This window comes from Vulpes lagopus, chromosome 8 (assembly GCF_018345385.1).
Source record: "Vulpes lagopus strain Blue_001 chromosome 8, ASM1834538v1, whole genome shotgun sequence".
Classification (NCBI taxonomy): domain Eukaryota; kingdom Metazoa; phylum Chordata; class Mammalia; order Carnivora; family Canidae; genus Vulpes; species Vulpes lagopus.
In genome coordinates this window covers 127,042,806-127,068,534 of record NC_054831.1, presented here as the reverse complement: position 1 = coordinate 127,068,534, position 25,729 = coordinate 127,042,806, and the positions used below count along the sequence as shown (strand labels likewise).

General features: G+C 35.5%; 1 protein-coding gene across 18 annotated transcripts in view; it reads right to left on the bottom strand.

Moving 5' to 3' along the window:
* The window catches only part of EIF4G3 (eukaryotic translation initiation factor 4 gamma 3), a 336,337-nt gene that overhangs the window by 213,255 nt on the left and 97,353 nt on the right, over window positions 1–25,729 (bottom strand). For all 18 annotated transcript variants that reach the window (XM_041768194.1, XM_041768199.1, XM_041768195.1 and 15 more), the window contains exon 2: window positions 20,175–20,250. In XM_041768194.1, coding sequence (XP_041624128.1) covers window positions 20,175–20,250 — 76 coding nt within the window. The remainder of the gene's footprint in view (window positions 1–20,174; window positions 20,251–25,729) is intronic.

Sequence of the window (25,729 nt, the reverse complement as noted above, 5' to 3'; positions counted from 1 at the left end):
ACAGAAAAATATTAAATTAAAAAGAAATAAATGAGTTTTAGATCAGTTTTGGTTAGCAAGGTTAGTATACAAAGGAACTGTATAAGCTAGAGGGATAGCAGGAGGTAACAAAACTCTTTAAATCACTCTATCTGCTTCACTGATATGGCCACAAAAACAAATCAGCACAAAGTGCAGCAGAACTAAAAGTAAATCATGAAACCCTTGTCAAAAAATAAATGGAACAAATAAAATGGAACTTTAATACCGAATTACTGGTTAGTGGAAAATGGACCAATTCACAAATTGTATAATGAAATAAATTCCTATATCCTCTAATAAAGATTCTTTTTTTTTCTTTTTAACATTTTATTTATTTATTTATTCATGAGAGACACAGAGAGAAAGAGAGAGAGAGAGAGAGGCAGAGACACAGGCAGAGGGAGCAGCAGGCTCCATGTAGAGAGCCTGACATGGGACTCGATCCCGGGTCTCCAGAATCACGCCCTGGGCTGAAGACAGCACTAAACTGCTGAGCCACCTGGCTGCCCTCTAATGAAGATTCTTTAAGGAAATGATCACTGGTTCTAAAAGGAAAACTCATAATCTTTAAAAACATATTTTTCAGTACTCTTAACATAATTCAGGTTTAAACAATACAAAGAGGAAAATCCCAAGAGAACAAATTGACACCATACCTAAAACTACATTTGGATGAGAAACAAAGGTTTTCCTAAAGTTTAATCTAATTTATTCAGAAGCCAGATGAGAACACCTGCAACCTCACAGGAAAGATTCCATGGAGATTATCATTCTCTCTCAATATAGAGGTTCACATTAGAAATTCTCTTAAAGGTGACACCAGAAAAAAAAAAAAAGAATAAATGTTCCATAAGCAATAGTTAAAAAGGAAACAAGACATAAAATTAAACATTGTTCTGTGTCATTTTAGACTATGATTTTTGGGGTGCCTAGGTGGCTCAGGGGGTTAAGTGTCTGTTGGTTTTGGCTCAGGTCATGATCTCAGGGCTGCATGCTCTCCTTCTCCCTCTGCCCCTTCCCACCATTCCTCCTCCTGTTCAGCTTTCTCTCCCAAAATTAATTAATAGAATAGAATATGATTTCTATCAAGCACTCAAATTGTATGTTCTAAAAATTGGCTTAGTTGTTAAGGGACCAAAAACAATGACTTAACTATATTGAGAGTAAACAGAGGAAAGAAGAGAGGATTGTAAGAAAACTGAAATATCATTCATCAAAGCAGAGTCAATAGGTGGTAGAAAACCATTTTATTTAGAGATAGAGAGGAAATGCCAGAGGATCTAAAAGCAAAAATGGCAAAAAACAAACTGCCCCTGAAGGGCAAGACTAGAGGGTGAAGAATAAGCAGGGGACTATTTCTTTTCATTATAAACTCCTCCATATTATTCCCCTTTTTAAATTTATTTATTTCTTTATTCGGGGGGGGGGGGGGGGCAGAGACACAGGCAGAGGGAGAAGCATCGATCCCAGGCCTCCACGATCACACCCCGGGCTGCAGGCGGCGCTAAACTGCTGCACCACCAGGGCTGCCCCGTATTATTCTTTTTTAAGATTTTTATTTTTAAATAATCTTGTACCCAACGTGGGGCTGGAACTCACAACCCCCTCACAATCTTCTTAATCACAAGATTAAGAATTACATGCTCTACCCACTGAGCCAGCCAGGCACCCCAATTATTTGCTTTTGTAAAATGATATGCCTTCTCCAGTTTCCTTAAATAGATAAATGTTAATCAGCTATTAAGAATTATCATAGGGGATCCCTGGGTGGCTCAGGGGTTTGGCACCTGACTTCGGCCCAGGGCGTGATCCTGGAGTCCTGGGATCGAGTCCCACATCAGGCCCCCTTCACAGAGCCTGCTTCTACCTCTGCCTGTGTCTCTGCCTCTCTCTCTCTTTCTCCCTTAGTGTCTCTCATGAATAAATAAACAAAATCTTAAAAAAATAAAAAAGCTGTCGTGAAAACACCATAGGAGTTATAATATATAATTCTATAATGACATGAAATGATATGTATGATATGCTAAGATAAAAAAACATAATTATAATTTATATATTAAGTATGAATAAAAGTTTTTTAATGTATCTGGATTACCTTTAAGTTTTTCTATTTTATATATATGTATAAAAATACATAGCATCTAGAAAAATTCTCTCTATATATATAGGTATTTCTCTAGCAGACATTCAATCTCTTCATACTTTCATTTTGTTTTTTCCTTAATTGGCATTATTTAGCCAGAAAAAAATTAAAGCTATGAGTCAGCTGCTTAAATATTATTTAAACATTATATTTATAACAGTAAAAAATATATTATCCCTTGGGGAATGGGTAATTACATCCTTAACTACATATTTGGAAAGATTTTTTTTATGAGAAGTTGCTTATAATTTTAAGGTAAGGAAGAGGGATATGAAATTAAGGTACATTAATTTCAAAAGATTTTTTTTTTTAAGTGTACAGGAAAACAACTAAAATATGTCAGGGACAACTGAGTGGCCCAGCTGTTGAGCATCTGCGTTTGGCTCGGGGCCCAGTCTAGGGATCAAGTCCCGCATCAGGCTCCCTCTGTCTCTACCTCTCTCTGTGTGTCTCATGAATAAATAAATAAAATCTTTTAAAAATATATAAAAGAAGAAAGAAATATGTCAAAATGAGTGGCATGACTCTTTTTGTGGCAACAATATAGGTCATTTTTTTCACTCATACTTTACACTGGGTTTCACTTTTTTCAAGCAGGCATTTATTAATTTTACAGTGAACAAAATCTATTTGAAACTTGGTTAGTTGACAAGGTTTCCAGATTGACCTATAAAATCCTACTTACACCAACAATGTGGCCAAGGAAAATGAGGATCACATTATCCTCTCTGCCCATGTTGCCACTCAGAGCAATCAATCATCACTGTCATTCTCATTATCTGTTTACCTGCTTGTAGTACTCAAGGAAAGGAACAGGATGTAACAAGCACTTAAGACAGTGCCTGCAGACAAGTAGCCACTCAGGCAACTGAGTATATATAAATACTGTATAATTCCACTAAATCTCACTATTTTTAATTTGGCTCTTTGACAGTAAAATTGACTTGGAATATCAACTCATAAATACCAGGTAAAGTGGTCAGAGCTGCCTTATAGTATAGAAAAGGAGTAGGCTAAGATAGCAAATGGATTTTTTACTTTTTTCATTGTTAACACTAGCCTGGAGAACTGTCTTAAGATTCCAAGGTCCTGCTTTTGTGAGGGAAGATGGCAGCAGACAAGGGGAATTGTTCAATCACTACACTGTACAGCTGAAACTAATATTAACACTCTATGTTATGGAGTGGAATTAAAAGAAAAAGAATATTTGAAGGTCCTTTCCCAAGTCAGTAGTAAAACCTTAATCAATTTGGGATAGCTGTCATGAGAAAAATTACAAAGAATGGTAAGGAGTATCTATAGACATTGTAACCATTTAGTAAAACGATTTTCACACGTAAAAATTAGTAACTCAAAAACAAAACAAAACAAAACAAAAAAACTAGTAACTCTTAGCTTTCCACTATGCACAAGGTTGGGAGATTACTCACAGAGCTTTAACAACAGCAATGGCACTAGGCATTGCAATTTAATTTCTTTTAAACTCTGGTTTGCTTTCTTTCTTTTTTTTTTTTTTTTTAAGATTTTATTTATTTATTCATGAGAAACAACACAGGGAGAGAGAGGCAGAGACACAGGCAGTGGAAGAAGCAGGCTCCAATGCAGGGAGCCTGACATGGGACTCGATCCCAGGTCTCCAGGATCACACCCTGGGCTGAAGGCAGCGCTAAACCACTGAGCCACCCGGGCTACCCTGGTTTGCTTTCTTTTTATTGATCTCTCAGTTGCTAATGAACAATTTATCTAACTAACCAAAATAAATGAATTTGTTTTTAGTCCCAAGGTATTAGAACTTAGAACTTGGTATTCAACTAAATATAAGCATAGATCCAATTACATTATCAAAGTCAATATTAAGTTGCCCTGGAACAGGCCCAAGGCAAGTGAGACATGTCATCCATACTCCCCTAGAAGAGTCAAAGATCATCATAGAACACAAACTAAGTGACCTCTCTCTCTTTTTTACTTTTTCTCCCTGAGAACCTAGCCCAAAATATGAGCATGAGGAAAGTAAGCTGCTCTCAAACCCTTTTTTTTGTGATGTAATTTATTATCTTCTTCTGGAAAATACTTAGTACTCGTAATAAAATGCTTGGTCAGTATTCAAAAGGTCTTTGGCCTCAAGACCTCTTCTGGAATTAACAGTTGAATAATCTTTCAGTCATACATTTCACCATTATATCTCTTTCCTTTTCTTTTTAATACATGTCTTCCTCAAGGGAAAACTCCCTGAATTGGGACTTCAAATGTTTCAAACAAGGAGGTGCCTGGGTAGCACATATAGTAAGCTCTCACTCTTGGTTTTGGCTCAGGTCACGATCTCCAGTTGTGGGATGGAGGCCCCGCGATGGGCTCTACCCTTTGTGCAGTCTGCTTGAGATTCTCTCCCTGTGACCCTACCCCCACCGGTGCATGAACACTCTCTCCCTCTCACAAATTAATAAAGAAATCTCTAAAAAGATCTACACGGTTAACTTTTCTGAATTTTCTAAAAAATTACTAAATAAATACTTATTGAACAAATAAAGACTAAGATGTACTGCTGATTTTGCAAATCTTCAAATTCCCAACAAAAGTTCTTTGGATGTTTAACGGTTAAAGAAATTAAATACCCTTCTACTGAACTGGAGTGTTCATACTATATGGCAATTAAACAAACAGAGAATGACACAATGGATAAAGACGGTAATCCTTCCAATCTCTTACCTACAGAATTTCTGACAGCCAGAATGTGCTTTTAAAAGATAAAAAGGGTGTATGAGGTGGAAGTTAAACATTTTTATGTCTATCAAAGATTGCAGTAAAAAATGACCTCGCTATTCATGCCACCAACTTCACAGCGATAATAAATCCATACTTTAAGTAATAATATTTTTTCTTTTTTCTTGAAATAATTACAACTCCATTTACCACACAGTTGCTTATGACAGTCCAATTTCTCAGGACTCCTCTCATTTTAAATTGGTCCCTATCAGTTGTTTTGTTTTTAACAACAGTACATATAGTATTATAAATGGACCTGAGGGGAATATCCCAGAGTTAAATGCAACACATTTTCAAAGTTCTTTGAGATTAAAGGCCTTGATTATTCTACTATTTTCTTACCGGAGAAATTCAAAAGCAATTTATAAATGACATTTAACTACAGAACAACTTTTATATCTTTAAGGTTAATCCTTCTTTTGAAGGAGAAAAATGAGGTAAATATGTATTAAATAATATTTTAATTAGGTATGTGATTTAACAATTTATGAGCAAATTCATACTGAATATTTATAAGAAATCCTAACTTTCATAAATGTCATTACTCGGTATATAACAAGACAGGCAGAAAAGCAGACCCAGAAATTTTAAAAACTAAGATATAAATAAACTGCACATAGTGCAGTTGCCAAGCTAAATAAAAAAAAAAAAGGGTTTGAACTCCTATATATAAAAACTAAAAAAAAAAGGTACTTCATGATGGAGAGTAGGCAAAGATCTTAATAAGGCTTGTCCACTGAACATACGATATATAAAGTAACAGCTGGGCTACTTCCCTATATCAAGAATCAGGACCAGAGTGTAACAGAGCACCCTTGCAAGGGAAAGGTAATCTAGGCTAGAGCAATGAATCTTACAAGTGAGGGTCTTTTAGCTACATTCAAACAATCCTTGGACTTTCTTAAAACCGCAATAAAAATATGTATGTTTATGTGTTCACTGTTCTACAAAGTAGATCTATAGCTTTCATCAAATGATTAAGAGTCCTGATCCTAAAAACACTGAGTATTGTAGTGCTTTTTACCTTGTGAGAATTCAAGAAAAAGAAGGCAGCTTTCCACATATGAGCTGTGAAGAGAGACAGACCTGTATTCAAATTATCCAACTTTTCTGAACCCATTTCCCTATTTGTAAATGAAGGCTGTCTTAAGGATTAAGCAGTGCAGTGCACTGTATAACACCTAGGATGGTGCCTGGGACACAATTATCACTTAATAAATGTTAAATATCCAGCTGAATTCAAGCCCACCCCTTACACTTAGTAGCTAGATGAACTTGGGCAAGATTTTTCATCATTTTTCTGTATCTGTTTTCCCAACTAATAAAGGGGATATAATTATACTTACCCTCATACCTTTGCTATAGGGATTAAACGGGCTAAGGCAAGTAAAGTGCTTAGAATAGTGTCTGGGACATAGTAAGTGCTCATTAAGTGTTACATCATCAGTAACTAACAATGATGAAGAAAATATTCTATAAACTATTAATTTCCCCATCGTCCACTCCTCTGATCAGGTGTCGTCAATTCTTATAAATTTCATGACTTATTACACTGTGGAGTAGTATTCTCATCATCCAGTTTACTTAACTAGAATATGTTCACTTATCCCTACTTTTCCTAAGATAGAGTCCAAATCTTCTGTCCTTCTGCATTTGATGGCTGAAAATTCATCTAGTCCTGTTATTTCTCTCATGAATAGTTATAGCTATGCTCTATTCCTCTAAGTACTTATGCCTAATGAGAACTCATGATAACTCTATCAACAAATGTTACTATTTAATTAGATATACTTGTCCTAATTTATATGGTCATTAATATGTCCTCCTCATTTTCCAGTATATACTTAAAACAGTATATTGTCATCTTGCCTGACAAAATAAGAACTCTTTAAGACAAGAATCATATCTACCATCATTTTCCCATATTATGACACAAAATCTTGAACAGTTATCACTCAATAAACATTTACTAACCTAAGTCTGTCTTCATTATCCTTTATAACTGTCATATTTCCAATATTTAAGATCTGATAGCAAGCACCAAAAGGACAGTCTTTTTCAGTTATATTTATTTTTTTTCTTTCTTTTTTCTTTTTTTTCAGTTATATTTATAATGCCATAGAAAAGTAACTTCAAACACGTTTTAAATTTTACAACAGATAAATGAATCTATTCTATATTTAGAAAGAAAAACAATATAGAAAAAAAAGACTAGACCTAATTAAATAAAGGCTTATTTGCAACAACAAAATACAGGAGTAGCAGAATCAGCATTTCAAAAGTATTTAATGATGCTGATTATAAAATTGGCTAAAAGAGAGTGATGTTAGTGATAATGAAGAATGAGCTTTCTTTTAAAGATTTTATTTATTTGTTTATTTGTTTGTTTATTTGAGAGAAAGAGAGAGCACAGAGAAGCACAGGGAGGGGTAGAAGGTGAGGGACAAGCAGACTCCCTACTGAGCATGGAGCCCAACTAGAAGCTTGATCACAGGACCCCAAGATCATAAACTGAGCCAAAGTCACACTAACCAACTGAGCCACCCAGATGCCCTAAGAATTAGCTGCCTTATAAAACATCCTGAAGATGTTAGTAAAAGGAGAGCCCAGGAAAAATTAAGGAAATGATGAAACATACTCAATCTTGTACCTGACAAATTTTTTAAAATTCAATCCAAGGTGATCCCTCAGAATAATACAAAGCTTGGAGTGCCTGGCTGGCTCATTCAGTGAAGCATCTGATTCTTGGTTATAAGTTTGAGCCCCAGGTTGTGTGGAGACATAATAATATAAGGCTTACACTCAGCTGGACTCTATGACTCAGCAATCCTACATCGAGGTATATATCCAAAGGAAATGAAAACAAGATAACAAAAAGATAAGCATGATCTGGGGCGCCTGATGGCCCAGTCAATTAAACATCCACCTTTTGATTTCAGCTCAGGTCATGATCTAGGGGTCGTGAGATCAGCCTCGTGTGAAGTTCAGCTCTGGATGTGGAGCCTGCTTAAGAGCCTCTCTCCTTCCCTCCCCCTTCCTCTCTATAAAAAAAGAAAAGATTAAGTGCACTCCAGGTTGACTGCAGCACTATTCACAATAAGCAAGATATGGAAACAACTTCACATCAGACGAATGATTAAAGAAGATTCGATGGGATCCCTGGGTGGCGCAGCGGTTTGGCGCCTGCCTTTGGCCCAGGGCGCGATCCTGGAGACCCGGGATCGAATCCCACATCAGGCTCCCGGTGCATGGAGCCTGCTTCTCCCTCTGTCTGTGTCTCTGCCTCTCTCTCTCTCTCTCTGTGACTATCATAAATAAATAAAAATTAAAAAAAAAAAAAAGAAGATTCGATGTACATACACACATGCACTTATTATTCAGCCATAAGGAAATTTGCCCTTAGCGATAACATGGATAGACCTTAAGGGCATTACACTAAGTGAGATAAATCAGACAGGCAAAGACCAATACTTCATGATAGTACTTAAATGTGGAATATAAAACAAACTCCTAGACACAAAGAATAGAATAGTAATTATCAGGGGCTGGAGGTTGAGGAATTTGAGAAATGTTGAACGAAGATTCCGGGGATGTAATGTACAGCATTGTGATTATTGTTAACAATACTGTATTATATAATTGGAAGTTGTTAAGACACTAGACCTTAAATGTTCTCACAACAAAAAAGAATAACTATGTGACATGATGGAGGGGTTAGCTAAGGTAATGGTGATAATCACAGTACAAAATGTAAGTATATCAAATCAACAGGATGTATGCCTGAAATTTACAATGTTAAATGTCAATTATATTACAATAAAAAGTAAACTACATGGAAAGAAAAGTAATACATGTCTTACCTCAACTGACTACCTTTCTATAATACCAATTTTTTTGTTACTTATTTTACTACCAATTTATAAAAATAAGGTGACAATAATCGAGAATTACAATAATTACTGGTAACATTGTTAAAATTAGATTTTAGCTAAAAACAATTGCATGGAATTATTAAAAATAAAACAACATATCTAACAATATGGTAGTTACAGACTAAAAGGAGGAAATATAAAAAGAGTTAACAGTATTTAATACATGGATAATGACACAAGAAGTCTTTTATCTCCTAATTTTCTTCGTTTTCTATAATGTACATTAATTTATTAAAAGAAAGAGTTCACTTTCCTATTTTAATAAAGTTAGACATTCCACAGATTATCCTGTATGATGTTTATGATAAATACTAAAGTTTTAAAATCTACACTATTAAAATAGAAAACAAATAAGCATTTTATTTAACACTACATTAAGCCTGTGCAAATGTCACTTCAAACAGATGCTAAGAGCAGTTAGTAGTTCCCTGGTTCTTACTGTAATAATAAAACTAGAGTAGTGACAGTGGCAGCAGTTGCTGCTAAATCCCTTAATGATTACATATCAGGCTTTATCAGTTTTAAATGGATTTGTCTCATTTAACCTTCATAATGACCTTTTGAGATAAATACTATAACTGTCTCCATTTTATTAATGAGGAAGGAAATTGAGGTACAAAAGAGTTTTAAGCAACTTGCTCAATGACCCACACAACTGCATGTGAAAGCACAAGGATCTGAATTCAACTGGTAGCATTCAGGAGCCAGTTAGCCATGTTCAACTATTATCCATTATGATCCCCACATAAAATGTAAATTCTAATTTATCCACCAATACCATAAATATCAAAGCATTTTTATAATTTACATCTTAATCATGTCATATCCATACTTGAAATCCTTCAATGGATTTCCTGTATGCCAAGTAAAATCCAAATGCCTTTTCAGAACCTTACAAAATTAGCATGATCTAGATTTTGTCACAGAACTGCAGTTTCCAATATGAACACCACTAGTGATTTTTAAACTTCAATAAATAAAAATTACATAAAATTAAAATTTCAGCTCCTCAGTCACATTAGCCACATTCCAAGTACTGAGCAAGCATTTTAATGGAGAGCACCAGATCCCAGACTACCATGTAGCGCTGTCTCCAAAACATGAGCTTCCAAGGAACAGGAGAGCTCTATTCATCTAAAATGCCTTTGTTTTTTTTTTTTTTTCATGTATTTTTTTTTTAATTTTTATTTATTTATGATAGTCACACAGAGAGAGAGAGAGAGGCAGAGACACAGGCAGAGGGAGAAGCAGGCTCCATGCACCAGGAGCCGGATGTGGGATTCGATCCCGGGTCTCCAGGATCGCGCCCTGGGCCAAAGACAGGCGCTAAACCGCTGCGCCACCCAGGGATCCCTAAAATGCCTTTGAATCGCTGCAAATCTATCTGGAAGGTTCACACATTTCATCCCTATCCGTGAAGAGCTGAGTTCTCCTCCTGGTTCAGATATCCTAAAATTCCACCTTATCTGGCCTACCACTCATACCTAATTAAAAAGTACTCAGTTATCAATTTTATAGCCTATATATCTCCTTCAAGGCACTTACTACAATTTTCATTAGCTTTTACTTTCAAATCAATGTTTTTCTCCCAGAAGTAATACAGTAAGTCATACATAGTGGGTATTCAACAAATACTAGCTGGATTGAGTGTTAACAATTTTAAGTAATCTTAATAATGTTGCTAACATTTAGATAAGATAAAAATCAGGGTTGCTCAGCCATGGCATTCGTGACATTTTAGAATAACTTTTGCTACAAGGATCCCCTGTTAACTTTGGAATGTTCAAGTGCATCCTTGGTCTCTGGCTTTCAAATGCCACGAGCACTCCTTCTCTACCCCTGCATCAAATTATGACAACAAAAAATGTTTCCAGACATTGCCAAATGTCCTCTGGAGGGCAAAAGCATCTCTAGTTGAGAATCACTGGCCTAGATTCTTTTCAAGTGATTAGAGAATTCTGAGAAGAACATTAAATCAACAGCCAATATTAAGAAAATAACTAAACAACAACAAATTGGATCATGTAGATGAAATGGACCGATTCCTAGAAACACAAAATCTACCAAGACTAAATCACGAAGAAATAAAATCTGAATAGACATGTAACTAGTAAGGAAACTGAATCAATACTCAAAAAACTACCAAAAAAAGCAAAAAAGAAAAGCCTTGGACTTGATGGCTTCATTGGGAAATGCCACCAAACATTTAAAAAGGAATACTAATTCTTCTCAAACTTTTCCAAAAAACTGAAGACTATTCCTTTATCATTCTATGAGGCCAGCATGATCTTGACAGGAAAGCCAGATAAAGGCATTATAGAAAACGAAAGACCAGTAACAATGCAAAACTCCTCAAAATAATTTAAAAAAATAAAAAACAAAAAGCCAACCAACCAGCAAACAGAACCCAACAGCATATTAGGAGGATGATATATCATGACCAAGTGGTACTTATTTATTCAAGATATGCAAGGACATATCAAAAATAAAATAAAGGGATGCCTGGGTGGCTCAGCAGTACGCCTTTGGCTCACGACATGATCCTGGAGTTCCAGGATCAAATCCCACATCGGGCTAGCTGCATGGAGCCTGCTTCTCCCTCTGCCTGTGTCTGTGCCCCCCTCTCTCTCTCTGTGTCTCTCATGAATAAATAAAATAAAAAATATTTTTAAAAAATTCTTAAAGAAAAGAAAAGAAAAGAAAAAAGAAAAAAAGAAAGAAAGAAAGAAAGAAAGAAAGAAAGAAAGAAAGAAAGAAAGTAAGAAAGAAGAGAGGGAGGGAGGGAGACTGGGAAGGAGGGTGGGAAGGAGGGAGGGAGGGAAGAAGGAAGGAAGGAAGGAAGGAAGCAAGGAAGGAAGGAAGCAAGGAAGGAAGAAAGTTAGTTTCCAGACACTCAAGATAAGGGAAAATGAAGAGTTGTTATAGAGTAGTTATAGTTGTTGTAATAGCCAGATTTTCAGTTTTTAAAATGAAAAGAGTTCTGTGGATGTGTGGTGATAATGGCTGCACAAGATGAATGTATTAGTACCATTTAACTATATACTTTTTTTAAAGTTTTTTTTATTTATTTATTCATGAGAGACACAGAGAGAGAGGCAGAGACATAGGCAGAGGGAGAAGCAGGCTCCTCACAGGGAGCCTGATGCGAGACCCGATCCCAGGAACACAACCTGAGCCAAAAGCAGATGCTCAAAAACTGAGACACCCAGATGCCCCAACTGTATACTTTAAAATTATTAAAATGGGGGATGCCTGGCTAGTTCTGCTGGAAGAGCATGTGGTTCTTGATTTCGGGGTTGAGTTTAAGCCCCAAATTGGGTGTACAAATTACTTAAATAAATAAAATATTTTCGGGATGCCGGGGTGGCTCAGGGGTTGAGCATGTCCCTTCAACTCAGGGCGTTATCCTGTAGGCCTGGGATCGAGTCCCACATTGGGCTCCCTGCATGGAGCCTGCCTCTCTCTGTCTCTCATGAATAAATAAATAAAATCTTTAAAAAATAATAAAATAAAACTTTTTAAAAAATAAAATAATTAGGATGGCAAATTTTATGTTATACATATTTTACAATAATTTCATTTTTTAAAAAGTATTGATATGATTTTCATCCTTTATTTAAATTTCAAAGACAAAAATCAGGATATCTAACTATGGTCACACATAAGTAATGCTATTGGAGAAAAGTGACAACAATAATAATTGTAAATTCTACAGTCTTCTTACAATAAAATCCTTTGTGTCCCAACAAATAGGAAAACTTATTCCGTTTCTATACTCCATAATGCAAAAATATTAAACAGGAAAAAAGATTAAAAGGCTTTGAAAAACAAAGTCCTGGGCAACCCGGGGTGGCTTAGGGGTTTAGGGCCGCCTTCAGCCAAGGGTGTGATCCTGGAGACCTGGGATCGAGTCCCACATCGGGCTCCCTGCATGGAGCCTGCTTCTCCCTCTGCCTGTGTCTCTGCCTTTCTCTCTGTGTGTCTCTAATAAAGAAATAAAAATTTTTTTAAAAAGTCCTGAAACATTCCTAATTATTACATTCCTACAACTGAGAAATGGGTAATAATTAAAACTTTGCTAATTTTCTTGACAAACTATGACATCATTATTTTACCAATGTTAAGCATTCTTCCACAGCCAATTAAAATCTGCTAATTTTCTCTTTTGTGAACTGGGAAATAGCACTTTTGACCTATGTTAGCAAATACAACTGAAAATACACTCTCAGGGACCACCTGAGGGTGCTGGGGTGGCTTTATCAGTTGATTTCACCTCAGGTCATGATCACAGGGTCACGAGATCGGGCCCCACAATGGGCATGATGGTTAGGGTGGAATCTGCTTGAGATTCTTTTTCTCTCTCTCCCTCTGACCCTCTTTCCTGCTCCCACTCTAAATAAATAAATACATAGATGAAATATTTCAAAAAATAGATGAAATATTAAATAAATAGACGAAATATTAAAAAAAAAATAGGGGCAGCCCAGGTGGCTCAGAGGTTTAGTGCTGCCTACAGCCCAGGGCATGATCCTGGAGACCCAAGATCGAGTGCCGCCGTCAGGCTCCCTGCATGGAGCCTGCTTCTCTCTCTCTCTCTCTCTCTCTCTCTTTCTCCTCTCTGTATTCTCAGGAATAAAAAAATAAAATCTTTAAAGGAAAAAAAATAGAAACACCTGAAACTCAAGATACAATGAAATGGATATGTTCCTGTACGGTTTGCAGCAACATACCCTAACTATACCCTGCCATAACTATATGTCAAAAATATTAATTATCTTTAAAGTATGTTGTGTTTTAACATATAAGGTTACTTTTGAGAATCGTAGCCTAAGGAAATAGATTAAAAAATTCACACATATATATTTATTTATGCATATGTATATATCACAAAATTATTTTTTTAAAGATTTTACTTATTTATTTGGCAGAGGGGGAGAGAGAAAGACAGAGAGAAAAGAAGCAGGGGGAGTGGCAGGCAGGAGAGGGAGAAACAGGCTCTATCTCAGGACCCCAGGATGATGACCTGACCCAAAGGCAAACACTTAACCCACTGAGCCACCCAGGAGCCTCACAAATTATTTAAAACAGAAAATAAAGAAAAGGGAATCTTTAAGCCAAACACCAATTTTTAAATTTACTGATTATATAAATTACGGTTCACCTCACAGACATGATACTTAAACTTATGTGTATGTTTCTGTTATGTAATAACATGGGAGATGATTTAACATACAATGTTGTATTAAAAAAAAGAAAACAACCTAATTGTATAATCACATGATTTATATTATGTTTAAGAAACCAAACTCTACTGTAGGGGGGAAAAGAATATATAGGACATGTGATTATGAAAGCCCTAAATCTTAAGCCTAAAGTTTACTTTTCCTCCCAAGAAGATGCTACTAATAAACACAACATGGAAATATCTTGAAATAGGGCAGCCCGAGTGGCTCAGCAATTTAGCGCCGCCTTCATCCCAGGGCCTGATCCTGGTGACCCAGGATCGAGTCTCCCACGTCGGGCTCCCTGCATAGAGCCTGCTTCTCCCTCTGCCTGTGTCTCTGCCGCTCTCTCTCTCTCTCTCTCTCTGTGCCTCTCATTAATAAATAAGCAAAATCTTTAAAAAACAAAAAAAAGAAATATCTTGAAATAATTAACTTGAGTCACAAAAGAAAAATCAATAAACAAAAAACAACCAGTATCTACTGCATTATTCCTTTTCCTATTATACTTTTTTTTTTATTATACTTTTAAATGAATCCTTAATAACAGAAAGAAGAATAATGGTCGGGGGAAAGTAGAAAAAAAAATTACAAAAGAAATAAAGAAACTTTTAAGAATGATGCATATCTTAATTTTGATTGTAGCAAAGGTTTCATGGGTATACGTATATGTTAAAACTTACCCATGAATAAATAAATAAAATCTTTAAAAAAAAAACTTACCAAATTATATACTTTAAATAGTACATTTTAGATACATCTAAACCATTAGGACTATCTATCTATCTATCTAGTGTATCAAATATACCCCAATGAAGCTATTTTTAAAAATAAAGTCTACATAAATAATCAATTCAACTGGTGTATTTACCACTGGAGGGAAAAATGGATTATTATTATTATTATTATGATAGATCACTGGACAATTAAGTAGATTTACATCTTGCTGGATACAACTGTCTAAGAAGTGTTGATCAACCCATACTAAATTTTGTCCCTATGCAGGTACCTCCATTGACATGTTGGTCTACCCAGTGTTTATCAGTGACCTGAAAAAAAAATTAAAATAAAAGCATGATTTTCTACTTAGATGGCACAGAACTACAAGATGACAGAATCAAGGCTTTAAAAGTATAAGCTGGCTGAACAGGATCATGAAATGTTACACTATTAAGGAGTAATTTATTCAGCTTATTTATTGGAATTTTGAAGAAGCAGTTAATAACTCTTCCAATACACCAAAATATATAACTGCTGCTTCTTGTAGTAGAGTCATTATTCCAAGCAAATTGTGTATTAAGTTCATTTCTGCAATTATATTAAAAATACTGGCTTTAGGAGCACCTGGGTGGCTCAGTTAAGTAACCAACTCTTAATCTCAGATCAAATCATGATCTCAGGGTAAAGAGTTTAGGCCTCAAATTGGGCTCCACACTGGGGACAGAGCTCACTTTAAAAGAAAAATATTTAATAGCCATAAATCTGGGGCACCTGGGTGGTTCAATGATGAGGGTCTGCCTTTGGCTCAGGTTGTGATCTTGGGGTCTGGGGATCCAAGTCCCTGTGGGGAGCCTACTTCTCCCTCTGCCTAGTGTCTGCTTCTTTCTCTGCCTAGTATCTGCTTCTCTCTGTGTGTCTCTCATGGATAAATAAATAAAAATCTTTCTAAAAAATAGCCATAAAATCTAATTTTTCTAAATAAAATGGTAAGCCAAAAATATACAACATGGTGAAATTTCATTTTGTTTTCAGAAGCATGACAATTACTAATAAATATACATCAAATTAGCTCATCCCTCTTCAGTTGTACCATTTTCTCTCGTCCATATAGTATATATTTCTCTTACTAGAGCTTAAAAACTACTGGCTTTATTCCTTTTATGTTCACATAATCAATCATTCTCAATGAAATTATGGCTAAAAACGAATAATGACAAACGTATCCCTCCCATCCCTGATAAATATCCCAAAAAGAAACTTCTATAAATCAGGCTAAAATGAATGAATGAATGAATGAATGAATGAACGATAATCAGGCTAAAACATGTAATATCACAGCATTATAAAAACTGAGTCCTGGGGTGTCTAACACAGCCAGTTAGGCATTCAACTCTTGGTTCCGGTTCAGGTCATGATTTCAAGGTCCTGGAATTGTTCCCCACGTCAGGCTCCACGTTCAGTGTAGAGTCTGCCTGAGAGTCTCTCCCTCTCCCACTCTCCCACTTGCCTCTCTCTCTAAAATAAATAAATCGACCTTCAAAAAACAAAGTCTGGGATCCCCGGGTGGCTCAGCAGTTTAGCACCTGCCTTCCGCCCAGGCCTTGATTCTGGAGTCCCAGGATCGAGTTCCGCGTCAGGCTCCCGGCAGGGATCCTGCTTCTCCCTCTGCCTGTGTCTCTGCCTCTCTCTGTGTGTCTCTCATGAACAAACAAATAAAATCCTTAAAAAAATTTTTTAAACAAACACCAAAAAAATTCCTACTTCAGATGATACTTTATCAGCAGAAAACCTATCTATAATGGCTGAAATAAAGGTATAAAGCCTGCAAACAGACATAAAAAAGTAAAATCTTTGATTGTATAATTTTTAAAAACTGGCCAGGATTCATTTTTACCTTTCAAGGAATTCACCAACTCAATTCAAGAGACATATGGGCGTCATGTGGTGAGGCAGGAGGAGGTGAACAAATAAAGGTTAGCCTTTACTTCATGCCACAGAAATGATGCTAATGGACCCAGACACTAGAAAAATAGTGACCAATACATACTCCTGGGGCTGAGAAGGGGGATTAAAAATGTCAAAGCACCTGGTCAACTACTCTCCTATTCATTCAGTTAGTATGTACAACACTGTAAAAGTGAGGCAGAGACTAAAATTGCTACGAATGGAAACAACTGATCAAAAAAAAAAGTGAAGACTGCCAAATTTGAAGGTAACTTTTATTGCCTAAAATAAAATTTCTTGTCATTCCAGAAAAGGCATTATATATAATTGATGCACCTACTTTTTTAATTAACTGAAGGACTGTATAAAAGGCAGTGGCTTCAAATAGAAAAGTCACATATGATCTAACACAAAAATAAATTCAAAACCTTTTGCTTCATAACATGACATGTAAACTCTGTAGCAGACACTGTGGGATTTGGATAACTTCCTCTCCAAAGTACTAAGTTTAAGAAGTCACATGTCTTCATTTATAAGGCATTTCAAAAACATAGATAGCTACACTTTAACTCAGTAATATCATTTCTAGAATTTGTTCTGCAAAAATAATCCAAAATTCAGGAAAGGCTTTAAATTCAAGTAAGTTATTTCCAATATGAAATACTAGAAACAATGTTTAACCTCTCACCTAAATAATATTTATATCTACTATTGATTTTTCTCAACAAAAACCCTGCTTCTCACCCAGTGTTCTGAATAAAAAGTACTACCTTCATTCATTTACTCAAGTCAAATCCATAACATCACTCTTTATTCTTCTTTTACATCTCACATCCAAGCTAATATGATATCCTATTGAGTTTCGAAATATACACCAAATTCCACTACTCATCTTTTTCTGTACCAACTTAGAGCAAGCCACCACCATCTTTTGCCTTTTTTATTATAATAATCTCTAACTCGTCATCTAGCTTCTATTTCACCACCACAGCCACTTGCCCTCATCAGTCTATTCTGTATAGAACAGCTACAGTGGTCTTTAAAAGGAAATTCAGACCTATTGCTCCTAAGTTTCTAATGGTTTTCCAGCACACTTAGATTAAAATCCAAATTCTTGCCATGGTAATTAATGCCCCACATAATCTCATGCTTCAGAGACTTCTCTGAATTCTCTCCCTACCCTCTCTCTTCTCCAACCACACTAGTTTCCTTGCAGTTCTAAGACCACATCAAGCACATCGCTATCCCTAAGCATTTGCACTGCTGTTCCTTCTACTGGAAATATGCTTTCCCTAGAAATATGCAAGGCTCACTCCCTCACTTCTTAGCTTTCTACTTCAATCAATGCCTTGAGACAGAATGTCCCAAGAGCCCTAGGAAAATAGGATTGTTCAGTCATTCTCTATCCCTTTACACTGTCTCATTTTCATCAAGACCCCTATTCCTACCCACTACTATATTTCACATACACTTGTTTACTTTTCTTCTAACCGACAGAACGGTATAAACTCTATTATGAGTACAATGGGTTTGGTTTACTCACTACTACATCCACAACACCAAACAGTACCTGATACACTTTAAAAGCTCAAGAAATATTTGTGAAATGTTCAGTGTATATTAAATTCTTATGACAAAATAGACAACCATTATTTATGATATATTTCAATAGCACAGGAAAAACTAATACTATAATATGAACTGACAAACTAGAATAAAATATCTTATACATAGCCTAAAACAGAAAGAAAAAAGGAAACTATACCCAAAAAATTGTTACAGTAGTTGCTTCCAGAAATCAGATTACTAGAAATTTTCATTTTTTTCTATCTTATTCTTGAAAATAATAATTGAATGTTAAAGAGTACTTTCATCATTAGAAGAAATGTATATTCTAAGAGTTATGCCACACAAAAATTAAGCTGTCCTTAAGGTCAGTACCAACAATACAAAACAAAAAAAAACCCTTTGGCCTATAGAAAGTTTATGCCAGAAAAAAAAACTAAAGGCTGCTCTTCAATGTAAATTGAAGGTTCTTAATTATTAGAATGATCAGGCAATTTGTCATCCAAATTGAATCAATTTTAAGAGTCAGGGGGTTCAAAAAATAATTTACAAGTGTTAATCTATAATCTGTAAACTGAGACTTGTTTCAGGGAAATCATCGTAACCATTCCTGTACAATAAAGTTTTAACTCTCCATGACAATCTTAAAACCTTCAAAACCCGGGCAGCCTGGGGCAGGGGGGGGGGGGGGGGGCCGCGCGTCACCGGTTTAGTGCGGCCTTCAGCCCAGGGTGTGATCCTAGAGACCCAGGATTGGGTCCCACGTCATCGGGCTCCCTGCATGGAGCCTGCTTCTCCCTCTGCCTGTGTCTCTGCCTTTCTCTCTCTCTCTGTCTCTCACAAGTAAATAAATAAAATCTTAAAAAAAAAAAAACAAAACTCTCAAAACCCATCTACTAGCTCATCTCTGCTTCTGCTACAAAACCTAACACACATGCCATAGTAAGCTGACTAGCGGCCATTCATTCCATTAAGTATGCCTCTGAATTTAACTTCCTAGAAGGTCTTTTGTTCCCTACTCTGCCTAGAGACGTCCTATATCTTTCAGCTTAGTGTCACTTCCATAATGAAAGGACTTCTTCCTTTCCCATATATAACATGTTTGTATCTCTAATCAAAAGTTCTTAACTTTGGGCTGATGAATGGCCTAATGAATATTTGTGAAATTCTGAAATTATACATAAACACTGGGTATATGCTCTTTTTTGAGAAGAAAGTATTGTGACTACATTCAGATTCTAAAAGTAATTCATAACCCAAAAGGATAAGAATCAGTGCTTTATCATACCCTATTTGTAGTATGAGGAATAAATGGTATGATGAACTGAAATAATAAAAAGGTATACCTGACTCTTCCATTCTCACTAAATTCCCTTAGATCACTGTCAGACACCTGAAATCTGCTTCTAATTTTATGACCTTCATCCTCTACATTCAAAAAATTTAAACTTTGAAAAGATTAAAACTTTTAAAAAAGGTTTTTAACATCAAAAAAGAAAATTAAAACTCAATTTCCTAAAAAAAAAAAAACAAAAGAAAAAACAAAAAAACTCAATTTCCTAAAAGAATTATAAGACAAGGCCACAGGGGAATTATAGAAAGATGAAAGAGGAGGAATAAGATCACATATGTATGAGCCAATCTATCTTAAAACAATGTTTGTTTCACACCCAATTATTAAATTAAGATGATGAGGAAAAAGGCCTAGTGACCCTTCTCAGAGTAAATATACCTAATTTAAATTGGTATTCTAATGAACCATTTACCAAACCTTCACATGCCAATCAAACAAACATTGCTGTGATATCAAAGGCTCGTGTGCAAGAAGTCAGGCACTGCAACAGCAGTCCTTGAGGTACTCACCGTGCTGTACACTGCTGAGACAGCAGGAGTGAAGATTCGGTCCTCGAGAGGCTGCTGCACAGGTCCTCTAGGGATTCTAGAAGAGCGAGTTAAGGATAAGAGAACTCAAAAATGCCTTGCTTTAGCATTAACAGAAATTTACCATCATAAGGTTCTGTCAATGACCCAACTTTCGTCACCCAATTAGTAAGGTTACTCATTTACTTCTCCACAAAACTGGAAAACAAATATTTCAAATTTCTTAAAGTAATCAGCTCAATCTCTCCAAAAGTGATTCCCAAGATAAGCATTCCATGGCAACTCAAAACAAATAAAATTACACAAGCCTCGACACTTTAGGTCCATGATGAGAATCCACCTTTACTCTCTAGAGAAAAAGACTAAATAAGTATAAACAGGATATTCAGGAAGATGCATGCAAATTACTGAAGAAGACACAGTCTGTTCTGCTAATTACTCAGAAATGGCAAATACAATTGTTTCCTTGTTTTTCTATTTTAGCTGCTACTTTCCCCATATCTATCCACCAACTATAAATTAAAAAGAGGCTCGGGGCACCTGGGTGGCTCAGTGGGTTTAAGTGTCTTGCCTTTGGCTCAACTCATAATCTCAGGGTCCTGGGATCAGGCCCCACAACAGCTCTCTGCTCAGTGGAGAACCTGTTTCTCCCTCTCCCTCTGCTCTCCCCCTGCCTGTGCTCTATCATGTACTCTCTCTCTCTCAAATTAATTAATTCATTCTTTTTTACCATAAAGGTTCTTCAGCATAATATTTAAAATATTTCAGCATGTTGCCAGGATAGTCTATCAAAGGACAAAAGACTATCATTTTAATCAGCTTCAAAACCAAATGACATGAGCTCCATCTCCCTGGCAAAATGATATTTATACCTCTTTAAGAATGACAACCAAAAAAAAAACAAAACAAAACAACAACTAGACAACCAAAAGATTAATAGCATTAATTTTCTCTCCAGAAAATAAGATTACATAACTCTATTGCATGTTTATACTAATTTAAATGTATTTTTAAAAGGACTATAAATATAATAAATGCAAAATGAAACCGAATGCTTCCTTAAACCTAACAAATACTTAATACTTCTCATATCATATTCCTTCCTAATTCAGTGAAACATTTTGGAACACAAAATGACAGCTGCAAATAATAATTTTATATGAATAACCACAAATTACAGAAATCTGAATCAATAAGAGAAATTCTTTATATGTAAGTAGCAACAGTTTATTGAAGTGGAACAGAAAAAATAAAGCAAAAACCCTCAAAGCATTAGTCACTCAAAATCAGTAACACCGCACCAGTCTCTAGACAATTCTTAAAACTAGCAACCTCAGACCACAGTTCAACGTGTTGTCATCAACCCCTAGACACAACGGATCTAAAATGCTGTAGGATTTCAAGGAAGTAAACAGTATTTGGAATGTTAAAAAAGATAATAAAATAAAATGCGGCAAGAAATAGCAAAGCTAAGGCATTTCATAAACTACTTCATCCGAGCTACAGATATGCTTGCAATGTAGAAAACATAAGCCTAACAAGTTCCAAAACAAAAGTCCTTAATTATGAGCTTGTTAATTCTTTCAGAATGAAGATTACCCTTGGCTGACATAAAACTTTCCTTGAATTACAGTTCTGCATTGTGGTCACATGAATGGTGGAAAATATGAGACCATCTTTCTTCTGCAGAGCCAAATGCTATCGCTTTTGCTAGCTAGGGCTAATTCTCACCCTATGAGAATAAGTTCTCAAATGAGAGTTCTCAGTACTATGCCCCAGAAGCTGAGCCCACACCATTTAACCTTACAAAAGAAGGCTAGGGTTCCTGATTTCTAGTAGTTATTTTATTGGCTAACAATATAATTACAAGATTTGTGAAGAGGCAATCACATATCTATGGTCAACAGTCCAAGTAACAAATATTCTTTCTCCTGGGCGACAAATACAGAATGTTGATTTTGTTTATTTTATTCTCTGTAACCACTAACACAATATTGTAGACTGATAAACTGTTTCCTATAAGGAAGTTATGAGTAAAATTTATTTATTTTAAAATAAAAACATAGTTCTATAAAAAAGAAAACCGAAAATAGAAGTCAGGAGATCTGAATCTAAAGTAGCCTCCAAGTCAACTAAGACAACTATGTTGTCTTCACTGAATCATTTTACAGTATTGCCTGTCAAATGAGGCTCAACAAAAAGTAATTCTCCCAAGTTAACAAGGCTAAGTGGTCAGGCCATGTCGCCCTAAAGTCTAAAGACCACGCTTTTCCTATTACATCGTTGTGTCCAGAGACAGAATACTTTACAGCAAAGTAAAAAACAGTATCACAATCTGGTCAAAATATGATTGCCCCCATCCACAAGACAGAACTAAATGATAAGTTCATCTGATAGGCGATTCAATGAAGTGTGTCACCCGAAAATTCTAGAAAGTCTCAAATTCTTGGCCCAAATTGAATCATCTGCCCAATAGTAAATGAACACTTAGTACTGGGCAGGTAATGTATCAAACCAAGTGAGCTTATTTTACAGAGCAATTTTCTCCTTTAATTTAATGATGACAATAACCTATCTTTATTAATATACTAAAGCCACTGAATTAGGGACACCTAGGTGGCTAAACTGTTGAGTGTCTGCCTTCGGTTCAGGGTGTGATCCTAGATCCAGGGATCAAGCGCCACATTGAGTCCCACATCAGGCTCTCTACAAGGAGCCTGTTTTTCCCTCTGCCTGTGTCTCTGCTTCTCTCTCTGAATCTCTCATGAATAAATAAAATCTTAAAAAAAAAAAAAAACTACTGAATTGTACACTCGAAAAGTGTGAATTTTATCATATGTAAATAATATTTCAATAAAAAATTAACCTTATTAATTTGCAAATAAGTTGTTTTGCCCCATTTCCACTGAAACCAAGCTCAATAAATCAGTATGAAAGAGGCACTTCCAGCCATAAATAAGTGAATTCAAAGAAATGATAGGCATGTAAAGCTCTTTCACTACAACACATCTCCTCCTAATTCTGCCTGCCATTAAGCTTATTACCAGCTTTCATCAAGCTCTGTATCACCAGCATAAATCATTGGATATTTACATATTTAACCTTTGAGCTCAAGTTAGCAAGCAAATGGTTTCTCATAGTACCACTTAAAATTCTAATTCAATCAATAAGCAGTGTAATATGCATGGGCAGTGCTCTAGAGCATGTTTTTATTTTTTAAATTTCATAACTGAAATATAGTAGGCATACCCACTTGACACTTCTGTAGTTCAAACTGCTATGAGTTAAATCATTAGGAATTACAAGAAAATTAGCAAATCTAGACAGATGGTATGTAACAATTGAATTTAAGACTCTAACTACGAATACAAATGCAAAATATTTTACTTCCCCACTTTCTTTTTCTAATAAAAAATTAACAGATTTCAGAAATAAAGAAAATGTGAAGATTAAAGAGTATTAAAATATAACAGACTCTAAATTATTAAGCTACTTACTACATACCCTCCACATTGTCAATTAGGCAGATAAAAAATTTTCAAAGATCAAATTTCTTCAAAGAAATCCAAAGATCTAAGAGATTACATAATAATCTGAATGTTTCCTACCTATGTCAAAAAAACAGAAAGGGACTGATAATTTTTTAAGCACATGTGTGTACTGAAATTTCATGAATGACAAACTCTCTCATTAGGAAAAAAGCCTCTTGATCAAAGACATATCAGACCCTGAGTTTGACCTGTAATCAGTATCTCCTCAAAAGGTATATTTTAAGAAATCAGAAAACAAGTAATTAAAGTCAACAGAAATCTTTCTCCGTATGCTGAAACAATAATGTTCCATTTACAGACCCCAGCTGAATGTTCCCAAACTTTGCCCTAGTCCACTGTAAGAAAAGCTACTATCCTGGATCAATACTCAGCAAAAGCAATATTCTTAAAGTGACAGCCTCAAGTTATTACTGCTTCATTGAAAAGGAAAGCAAGAGTACAAAAATCTCAATTGTAGAAATTACTTTAGAGAAGACACAGGCAATTGATTTCAGGAAATGAAGACAAATAAATGAAAAAGATCTTTTTCTGCATTATTTCTTATTTGAGCTGGATGGCAATATGGTAATACTCATTAATTTATACCTTCTTCTCTTCCTTCCTTTCCCTGTCTCTTTCTTAATTTGGATTTTACTTTTAAATAATGTCTACACCCAATGTGGGACTCAAAAATACAACCCCAAGGTCAAGAGTCTCATGTTCTACCAACTGTACCAGCCAGGAACCCCTCTTCTTTCTATATATGAAATCAAAACAGGTATGATAATAAAAAAGGAAGAGAACTTAAAGGATATAAGAATAAGGGCAGAATTTCTACACTGTAACCTGTTTCATAATGATATTAAACATTATTTCTCAAAAAAAGCACTGTTTCAAATATAGTTGCTTTAGAAATAGCTATATTCCCTTTAATGTTAATTCTGACCCATTAAGGGATATGTACTTTAAAAATTATAGAAATCCAATTTAAATAAACTAGCATACTTTGAAAATTACCCCTACAAAACAAAATTTAACTTAGCATTTTACAGGAAATGAACTAGTCAAAACTGAATAAGCGGGCACCTGGGCGGCTCAGTCAGTTAAGCATCCAACGCTTGATCTCAGTTCATGTCATGATCTCTGATCAAATCCCACATCAGGCTCCACACTGGGCATGGAGCCTCCTTAAGACTCTCTCTCTCTCCTTCTCCCTCTGCCCCTCTCTCATTCTAAGAAATATGAATAAACACATTGTCCATTTGAAATTCATTCTTAAACTGTCTATATGAAATAAACTCTTAAAAAATCTTGTCACTATTTATGATATAGAAAATTATCCAGATTAATTTACAATGTTTCAAGAAATATTTTAAGAGTATAAAATTATACTCATTAAAATGTTTGAGATTTGCTGCACATGGAAACTCATTAACTGACTAGTTACAGAAACTTAATTTAAAAATGAGGGGATAGGTGGCTCAGTTGAGCAACCAACTCCTAGTTTCAGCTCGGGTCATGATCTCAGGGTTGTGGATCAAGCCTTTAGCTGGGTTCTGCCCTGAAGAGCAGAGGCTGCTTCAGGATCCCTCTTCTTCTCCCTCCATTCACCCTCTCTCTCAAACGAATTCATAAAATCTTTTTAAAAAGATAAAAATCTAAAAATTTAAATTAAAATTAACCCCCTCTTGCAGGCACAACTGGATAGACACATGCAAAAGAATGATGCTGCAAGGCTTACTTCATAAAAATTAACTCAAAATGAGACAAAAACATAAATATAAAGACTACATCTAGAAATTTCCAAAAGTAAAAATGGGATAAATCTGTATGGCCTCGTATCTGGCAATGGATTATTAGATGAGACAGCAACAAAACCAAAACAACAGAAAGAATAGATAAATCAATCAATCTTCAAAAAACCTAAAGTTCTGTGGGTCAAAAGATACTACCAAGAAAGTGCAAAGACAATTGACAAAGAAGGGAAAAATATTTGCAAGTCATATG